This window comes from Spea bombifrons, chromosome 9 (assembly GCF_027358695.1).
Source record: "Spea bombifrons isolate aSpeBom1 chromosome 9, aSpeBom1.2.pri, whole genome shotgun sequence".
In the NCBI taxonomy this organism is placed as follows: Eukaryota; Metazoa; Chordata; class Amphibia; order Anura; family Pelobatidae; genus Spea; species Spea bombifrons.
In genome coordinates, this window is record NC_071095.1 from 26,322,705 (window position 1) to 26,331,920 (window position 9,216).

The 9,216-nt window shown below is 44.1% G+C and overlaps 2 protein-coding genes across 2 annotated transcripts; one reads left to right on the top strand and one right to left on the bottom strand.

Moving 5' to 3' along the window:
* Positions 1-1,510: 1,510 nt before the first annotated feature.
* LOC128504816 (probable 39S ribosomal protein L24, mitochondrial) lies at positions 1,511-2,211 on the top strand. The gene is made up of 3 exons (XM_053475039.1): positions 1,511-1,717; positions 1,857-1,952; positions 2,104-2,211. Exons 1-3 carry the CDS (start codon positions 1,535-1,537, stop codon positions 2,209-2,211), a joined length of 387 nt encoding a protein of 128 aa, XP_053331014.1. The 5' UTR covers positions 1,511-1,534.
* Positions 2,212-5,376: 3,165 nt separating this feature from the next.
* Positions 5,377-8,804, bottom strand: LOC128504815 (SLAM family member 5-like). Its single transcript, XM_053475036.1, has 6 exons — positions 8,601-8,804; positions 7,572-7,889; positions 6,993-7,082; positions 6,793-6,866; positions 5,872-5,983; positions 5,377-5,642 (listed from the first exon to the last, which is right to left on the bottom strand). Exons 1-5 carry the CDS (start codon positions 8,791-8,793, stop codon positions 5,894-5,896), a joined length of 765 nt encoding a protein of 254 aa, XP_053331011.1. The 5' UTR covers positions 8,794-8,804; the 3' UTR covers positions 5,377-5,642; positions 5,872-5,893.
* Positions 8,805-9,216: the final 412 nt, after the last annotated feature.

The following is a 9,216-nucleotide window of genomic DNA, read 5'->3' on the forward strand; positions in this document are numbered from 1 at the left end:
TCTGTTTACTTACCAGGGACCAAGAGAAATGCCATCAGCGCAAGGAACAGAGTCTCTGAGATCATTCTCATGATGGTGAAGAAATACGCACTTTACGAATCGTCTTATAAAATAAAGTTGATGACTGAAGATGCGAGTAGTGGGTGTGAAGACGTCTGTGGTCACACATCATGGTCAGTAGCTCCGGAAGCTGGTAGAGAAGGACCATCAACATGGGGGGGGGGATGGTTATTGAGTGATTTTTAGCTTAGTTTTGAACATAATAAATCAGTATTGTTTAACAACACACTTAGTTGAATCACCTGCATTCCAACAGGGGTCTCAACCATGACACGTTGGAAGGCAACGCACTTATTAGGCGCTCTTAGATATCATCGGATCAATGTAACGTATGAATGATTGAGAGTCACCTGTGCTTAAGGAGGAGAAATGAGAAGCTTATAAACCAGAGCGTGTCTTCCACATTTACCCGATTCAGTATCCCAGACACTAACTATTTATTTGCTTCTTTATATAGGCGTTTACTTTCAATAAAAATACACTTGACGCTTTACAAGCTCGCAGATGAATCCTTGGTGGGGTAGAAACGTAGCACTACAAGGCCATCTAGTGGTGACTTACAAGAAGTGCGCCAGCCACCCATGTGAAACGACATATATAAGCTACTAGGATTTTATATAATATTAATCATTGTACATATACGTCACAGACGAAGGAGGAAAGGAGTTTCGGTGTAACTCCCAGCACTCCGAATGGCCAAATGTGGGGTACTTCTAAGGGTGGACTGATGGTTTTGGTAAGACTTTCTATATAAAGCTTTTAGAAGAAGAATAATGGGTTTTATTTACCCTGTATAATTTACTATGCCATTTTCTGCTGTTTCTATGCACATTGTTGGGGCTTTTAGGGCTGTAGAACCCTGTGATACCCTCATACCCAGCAAACATTCTGACCTCCTAGAAAAGAGGGGCATCAGGGTTGGAAAGGGGGACAAGAGGGCAATTTGGGGCTTAAAGAGTGACCGGAATAAAAGTACCTCCAATACACACAGCACAGAAGCTAAAGCCTTAAGATTACAGCATTATCGCTGGCTTTGTATTAAGGAATGGCGAAGGAAGCCATGTTTTCTTAACCCTTTATTTCAGTAAAACGTTTTGCATGCTTATTGGGGCAGTTTCTATAACGACATCTTTCCAGCATAATTTATCTAATTTTGAGACACTTTCAAAATCCTGGTCACCTGTCTGAGATATGTCTATGCCAAATTTAATTTTAATATTTTAAAGAAAAATAAAATATAATTTAATTTGAATATTTTAAGGAAAAATAAAATATTTTTTATATACAATATATTTTTTGTATATGTGCTACCCCGTGCCATGCATTTTAAATATATATATTTACTAACAAAAAAGTTGGAATTCTGTACCTCCGAACGTATTATCGAGGAGACACGATGACGCTGTAACAGCTCTTCTCGCTTCTTCAGTGACGTTACGATTGGGATTAGAAGCCACGCCGCTTCCTTGAAGACATGCGTCTGACTCAGCTTCTCGCTGCAGCATCCAAGCTCAAGCTGCCCCCCGATTACCTGTTTGGCATGAGTCGGCCCTCTACTATAGCGGCACAACGCAAGAACCCTCCCGGGAAGAGGAGGTCCAAGGTGTTCGTAGAGCCCATCAGCGATAAGGAATGGAAGTATTTCCGGGGAGACACGGTAAGATAAAGAGAGGTTCCCTGGCCGCCAAAATATTCTTCCAAAGAGCTTACGATCCAACACGGGCGTGCTCTTCAAACTGTGATCGTCCTGTGCTTCGGAGAACATCTGAGCTTTTTTCCTCTTGGCTTTCCTCAAGGTTGAAGTCCTTTCTGGCCGAGACGCTGGCAAGCAGGGGAAGGTTACTCAGGTTGTGCGCGTTCGGAACTGGGTAGTCGTAGACGGTCTAAATGCGGTAAGGTCACCATTGCCCTTTTTCTTTTTACCAGTAAATATGGATTGACACGTATTTGAATGTATTTATATACCGGGCGTCCTTACGTGCCGCCACGGACCTCAAAGGAAACACCGTGAGACCTTTCATCACTTTCTCTGTTTTGATTAAGCACTATCGCTACGTTGGGTGTACCAGCGATTATAGGGGGACCTACGTTGCCAGTGAAGCTCCTCTTCTGCTCAACCAGGTGTCTCTCATCGATCCCACAGACAGGTGAGAAACGTTCGTAGATCTCCTGAAATAGTCTGCATTCTTGGCCAAATAGAAGCTATATTTTTGATCGACGTGGCTACTTTATCCAAGATGGTTCAATGTAATGTTCATGGCTGTTTAATCTATTTTGTAGTCTTTTTTTTTTTTTTTTTTTTTTCCAGTGTAGACTGGAAGGCATGTCGGTTAACAAGGGTAGAAACTATTTAAGAAAATGGATGTTCGGAGATAGATCGCAAGTGGACGTTTAGGAAGTGGACTGTGGTGAGCTTCAGAAGATACGCGTGTTCCTCTCATGCAAGACCACACGAGTCTCGCTAACAACCACAAGTTGTCTGGTCTTTTCTCCAAGTTATTTATATATTTAAACTAATTTTCAATATCAGCAATTCCCACTTCATGTATTATTGTGGGTGAGTGCTGTATGATTGGGGGCCCCAAAGGAATAAAAGTTGCCCTTTTGGTGATTTTAGTACTGCATGTGTCCTGAGAGGTGGACATTCACGACGGGGTGGCCTTCTGCACAGTCCCAACCCTCAGAAGGCCACTCAAAGTTAAGCTTAACGGCAATAGATTTTGTATGCCTTTGACCAAATGACGCCATAATCGTCGGGTTATAAATAAAGGTGAGAAAATGGAGCTCTCCTTCTGGTATAGTATTCTAAGAAACCTCAGTGTTTTGGAGGTGCTCCAAGAACCCCCCCCCTGGATCTAGCAACATTTAGTCCTGTGTTTTCAACAAAGTATCTTTGATTTAACAAAATGTTATTCTTTATAGATGTTTGCTGCTAAAAAAAAGACTGCGCTTCGAAGATCAGAGCCCCTGCCGAATGAGGGGGAAAACAAAGAAGCTGGGAAGAAACCATCTACCTGCTGTAGACAAAATAGATTCATGTGTTAACAACACCCTCAAATAAAACAGGGTTTAGTCAGGCTATACTGGATGTAATGTTTACATACTCGTGGGTTGAAAAGGGTGAAATTCCCTCCCGCCCATCCCTGTTGAAGAGATAGCCTATTCTGTTTAGAGACGTGGCAGTTAGAGTTTATACGTTGAGGCAGCTGTTTAAGGTATGGTTTTTCTTGTGATATGTTTTATGTGTGGCTGCAGGGATTAGGATTCTGGCAGGCTCTACAGGTGATGTTATAACAATACCAGATGTAATACTGGGTCATTATGAGACCATATTAATAAAGGTAGTGGGTGTCACTGTTGGGGAGAATATTGAATTATTGACCATGGCCAAATGTGTCCAAAGTTGAATAAAATAAGTGAATTCAATTGCATATGGTGTCTTGTTTTTTTTTTTTATTTTGGAATGGGGCCGAGGTTGACAATACCAAGGTCTTGCAGCATTTTTGGAACACTAACCAAAGAAATCATGGTATGAGAAACTGGGTAGACGGGTTGATCAGGAGGTCATTGATGGTGATAACAGGAAAGAGCTGGACTTGTCCTTCATGAGACACTTAAGTCATTAGGAAAGCTTTCCATACAGAAGCACCATAAAAAAAAAAAAAGCAAAAATGGTGGCCGAAAAGAAACCAGATCAAACGCTGGTCCAAAGTTTGAAAGGGCAATGTTAATTGTGGAGAAGGTTAGAATTGATTGACCACTCTGACAAAGACCTAGGTGGGGAACACGTAATAGGGAGTGCAACGTTGTACAGAAAGAAACCCAGTGGGGAATTAGAATAAATGTATGCCCTAGAGTGCTGGTTCACTGGTCCGGTCGGTTATCTCCACCACCGATGCTCTTTATTTTAAACGTTTGGCCAGATGGTGGCTCTTTGGGTAAAAGGCCCTGCAATAAAACAGTTGGGTTCTGATCAGAGAGGGTAAGACCTGTGTCTAGCAAATGTTGCAGCCTTTGAATGTAGTGAACCAGTAGTACAAATTTAAGTTATCCTGGGAGACCTGTTACGTATTGTCAGACGTGATATTTTGAGTCTTTAATGATTACACTGCACTGTACTGATACTTTGCGGCAATGCTAATCTTCCTCCATACCCTTTCATTAGTAAGTGAACATTTTGAGGTCACCAGATTACCGTATTGGCCCGAATATAGGCCGCACTTTTTTCCCCCACTTTAAGTCTTTAAAGTGGGGGTGCGGCCTATATTCGGGGTCTAGCGCCCGACGCCCGGGACATGCAGTCCCGGGCGCCGGGCAGGCAGCGGGGTTAGGATACAGATCCCCCGCAGCGGTGCAGGGGACCTGTATCCTACTCTCTGATACGCTCAGACAGCCTCCCCTGCCAGCACTTCCCACGGGGGGGAGTACCGGCACGGGAGGTTGTCTAAGCGCATCGCACGGACGTTCACCGGGAGCGGCGATGCGCCGTTGCCGGTGAACGTGCGCACGATGCATTCTAACTCCCCCCCGACTTACCAGGGCAGACTCCCGGGTGTCTTGCAGGGCCGGCGGAAGACATCTACGCAATACGCTTATACAACTTCCGGTGCCGGCACTTCCGCTGAGTGCCGGCACCGGGAGTTGTATACACGATGTGCATAGATGTCCCCCTCCGGCCCCGTAAGACACCCGGGAGTCTGCTCTGGTAAGTCGGGGGGGGGGAGGACAGAGTGGCAGCATATCGCGGGGAGGACAGAGTGGCAGCATATCTCGAGGGGGGGGAGGACAGAGTGGCAGTGTATCTCGAGGGGGGGAGGACAGAGTGGCAGCGTATCTCGAGGGGGGGGAGGACAGAGTGGCAGCGTATCTCAAGGGGGGGAGGACAGAGTGGCAGCATATCTCGGGGAGGGGGAGAGGACAGAGTGGCAGCATATCCCGGGGGGGGGGACAGAGTGGCAGCATGTTTTTTGGTGCTTTTTTAAAGAAAAAAACTTTTTCTTTAAAAAAGCACCAAACTTTTAGGGTGCGGCCTATATACGGGGGCGGCTTATATCCGAGCCAATACGGTAAGTCACTTTAGCCCACTACTCAAATTCCCATTCGTACATTTGCCTTGGAGCAGCTCCCCATAGGTACTTTTGACATTGAGTGTCTGTTTGGGTGTGACTGTCTTCCCCATAAACTCCATTTGTTTTACACAGTAAAACATGTTTTTTAGTAGGGGCCACAAAATGGACAGGGACCAAGGACAGGTTAAGGTCTGAGTCTTCACAGTAGGAAGAACAGGGTGATTAGATGGGGAAACGGGCCTGATCTGCAGTCACAATATATGTTTCAATGACTATTGACCACCTCAGACATTGCAAGACCACCAATCAACCTCCACCAAGCGCCGTCTACTTTCTCCAGCTCCATGCCGATTGGTTTCTGGTACTGCCACTGATCTCCAGGGGTATCTTTGGTTACTTAGCAGATCCGTCCTGTTGGAATATATTGGCTCTTCATCTGCTGCCTCTAATAAAACCAGTTCCTCGGCAGCACTTGGCCCTGAGTCCACCCCGTTCCTTGGGGTCTATATGTGTCTGGAAAAAAAAAAAGAGAAACAACTCTCCAACTCTGTATACCAATGTATCTAAACCTTAATAGTCAGCAAACCGTGCCCAGACGACTAAAGACAGATGTCCAGCTTCCAGCTTTCACAATGACATATAAAATGAGTCAGGCTCCTGGAGGAAGAGCGAGGAAGACCTCCATGTTTCACATTGCCCTATTGCCCCCCGTGGAGGGAATTATTGAGAATATCTGTCTTACCGTATCTTAGAGACTTTGCCTGCTACGTTGGTGAGGACAGCTCTGGATGTTGCAATTTCGAGTAGACTATTTCATGAGTAGAGGCATTCTCTTCACTCTTGTCCACCACATTCTAGAATAAAGCGATACATAATAACTGACAACAGAATTGGCAAAGTTTTATTCATCACATATACGCAATAATTTATTTATTCATCTGTAGCCATATTCTACCAAGCTAGACCCTTAGTCTGACTAGTCCAGGGAGGTGATGTTGCAAAAGAGGGGGGACCCCTTTTGAGCTGATCCTTAATGATCTCCCCGACCAGCCCATTAACACTATGGAGGCTTTGCTCCTCTAAGTCACGGAGTGCCAGCATATGATATCACGTCGGTGCTCAGCAGTAAGGAGGACTGGTATAGAGGGGCAGTTGTGGGTGCAAGCCCTGGGTCGGCTGTAGGGCAGCACTCGTGGTAATTACCCTCCTGCCAGCCAGCTGATATATCAGCATGTTGTGCCTTTTAACAAGGTGCAGAGACAGACCAAGAAGGGAAAGGTAGACATGTCGTCGCTGACCTCTGTATGAAAGCTCCTTAGAAGCAACAGCATAAAATCATATGTGAACTGCACTTTTAGCCTATAGGAATCTAACAGAATGCTGGGTGTTAGCTTTCAACATTATTTAAACCTATGGCACCTGACATAATGAAATAAGGCTCTCCGGCTATTGAAGGGTGTTATTCTGGTGCCTGGGGAATTTTGTTTAAAAGACCTTGAACACCTAAACACACTGATACTTCCCGTTCTAAAGCGTTTATAATAAATAATAGAGTGACAAAGCCCAGTTTCTCATGGAATTTTCCTAAAAAGGCATGAAGAAGGAACAACGGGAAGAATAGAATTCCTTTAGAATTAAGCATGGTGTTTTTGATGGCTCCTACCTGGTCTCTTCCTCCCCTAAAGGTTTCGACATCAAAATATTCATCGTCCCGATCGGCCCTATTTTCTGGAATTCCTGCATGATGTCATCAAAATAAATAAAAAATAAATATGTGATTGATGTCTAGAAACAGACAAAGGATAATCATTAGCTCTGTTCATGAGGACACAAAACTTTAGACGAGACATTAGCACACATTACCTTTCCTTTTTCGTTTCCATTTGCTAAAAATGATTATCATCAACAGAAGAACCCCAAGAAGGATGGGTATCCAAATATGGTAACTGCGACCTGTAACGAGCCGACAACATATAATTACGGACTAGCTGTGGAATATAAAAATGGGACTGTGTTTCATGTTTTGTAACTTCTAATATGTGGGGTCATTGGCTCAAAAAGTGGAAGGACCTGCCATGACGTGGACCTGGTGACATGTTCCTCTCCACTCATACCTTGCGATAAAACAAATAATAATAAACAATATAAACTCTCGGATTAATTGGCCTTCCAGTTGATTTGTGGCCTCGATCAGCTGTCCAGTGGCCCTCCGTGTTGTCGGGATGTTCTGTATGATCACAGAAGCAGATGAAGGAAAGAAATATCTAGAGGAAGAACAAGGTGGCCACTTTCGTTCTGCATCACAATTGGGTTCAGCGGCTGAATAGACCATTCTGATAATAGCAGACTTGCCCCCCAGCTTTGGGAAACTGCCTTTTGGAATTCTGGCACTTTTATGTATAAAAAAGTAATGCGTGAATAAAATAATCCAGGGTCCCTCACCTTTCATTGTGCTTTTGTTTTCAGAAGGAAGGCAGATATTTCGGGTATGAAAGGACACGTTTTTCCGATCCGCAGGATTTTGGACCAAACACATAATTTCCATATCCCACGACCCGGGCTGCAGAGAGAGCTGGACCGCGCTGCCGTTATTATTATCACACGCGGTCCGATTACAGCATTCAGAGTCTTTGTATCTGCACAGCCAGCTGATGGACAGTGCTGATGTGTTTAAAGGGACAGAACAACGAAGAGTAAGATTACACCAGACGGCCGTCTTCTTCTCCAATTCATCCTTTATGACCGGGGAAGGAACTGGCTCTGTAATGAGATGGAGGGATTAATATATCTTAATCAAAATTGAAAAGTTATAGCAAAGAAGGTTTTTACACCGGTGAGGTCAGACAGCATGGGGTCTCCTCTATCAGCTATCCTAATCCATCTGGACATTTTCTGATGGAAACGAACAACCGGAAAGTAGAGTAGTCCCCATAGGGTCTATGCAGCGTTCCAGACCCTCCTGGGACCTATGATGAGCCATCTTTACAGGCTGATCACAGATACTGTGATCAGCAGTGCGCTACTATAGAGCCCTGCTTGCTGACCGCTCTGGGATCTTATTTTAGGAAATTAGATTATAGACCCACCAGAGGGTCCCTGGCGGTCGTTGTCTGCTTCCTCGTGGCATGCAATGGCTACAGATGGGTGGCCATACTTGTTCTCTGCGTAAAAGAACGATCCTTGAGAGAAATCCCCCAGTAAATCTCCTAGCGGCGACCCGTAAATGATAGAACGAGCGTAACGAGGTCCATACTCTCAATGCCGTCCAGCCTCGTATCATAGAGAACTGCTCTGCATTGAGACTGGACATGGTTTGTAAAGCCACATGGACTGGCAAAGAGGAGGTGACATGAAACAAGAACACATCATTGTGGAAACAAGAAGGTGATAATCAAATAAACCGCAGACCAAATATCCAGCCTTCGCTATGTGAACTAATGTATTTATATTGTTGGATGATGGAGTACGTACCGTATACAGTGAGATTAAATAAAAATTCCTGTGTTTTTTTGTTTGCAAAAAGAATGGTTTGGTGATAAACTCCGCTGTCTCCCTCTCCCAAATCCCGGATCAGTAATTCCATCTCATCGTTCGATGTTTCTATACGATTCCTGTAACGATCCTCATAAATTTCGAAGTTGGAATTCTTGAATTGTACAATCATGGAGCCGCCACCACTGTTTTTATACAGCCACCTGATATCTTCTACGGCAAAAGGCAAATTCAAATTGCCGGACAGACGGACGGATTGTCCTAATACCCCATTTACCTGCATAGGGGTAACAAGTGCTGCGGGAACTAAGACGGAAAAATCATAAATGTGAGCGTGAAACCCAATGAATACTAATGAGATTTTTATTGTGATTCATTCATTTTAATATATATATAAACAGGTTTTTAAAAATATTCTTTTCTGTGTTTTTTTACCCTAGTTGTAGTTGTAGTTCCTGTTCTGTTATCTAATACACAGACACCCTGGTTACGGTGGGGAACAGTCTAGTATCTCCGAAGACATTTTTTTAGAGTGACTTGAAGTCATTCTATTGTCTATCGCAGGCAGTATAATCAGGGTGTTGGTTTAGTAGAT

Excerpts from the sequence above, each read along its gene's own strand:
- LOC128504815 (XM_053475036.1), bottom strand. The coding sequence starts at position 8,793 with ATGATTGTACAATTCAAGAATTCCAACTTCGAAATTTATGAGGATCGT. Across the intron at positions 6,867-6,992 it reads ATGGAAACGAAAAAGGAAAG|GAATTCCAGAAAATAGGGCC; the intron begins GTAATGTGTGCT and ends GACATCATGCAG. Across the intron at positions 5,984-6,792 it reads TTAGGGGAGGAAGAGACCAG|AATGTGGTGGACAAGAGTGA; the intron begins GTAGGAGCCATC and ends GCTTTATTCTAG.
- LOC128504816 (XM_053475039.1), top strand. The coding sequence starts at position 1,535 with ATGCGTCTGACTCAGCTTCTCGCTGCAGCATCCAAGCTCAAGCTGCCC. Across the intron at positions 1,718-1,856 it reads AGTATTTCCGGGGAGACACG|GTTGAAGTCCTTTCTGGCCG; the intron begins GTAAGATAAAGA and ends GCTTTCCTCAAG. Across the intron at positions 1,953-2,103 it reads TCGTAGACGGTCTAAATGCG|CACTATCGCTACGTTGGGTG; the intron begins GTAAGGTCACCA and ends GTTTTGATTAAG.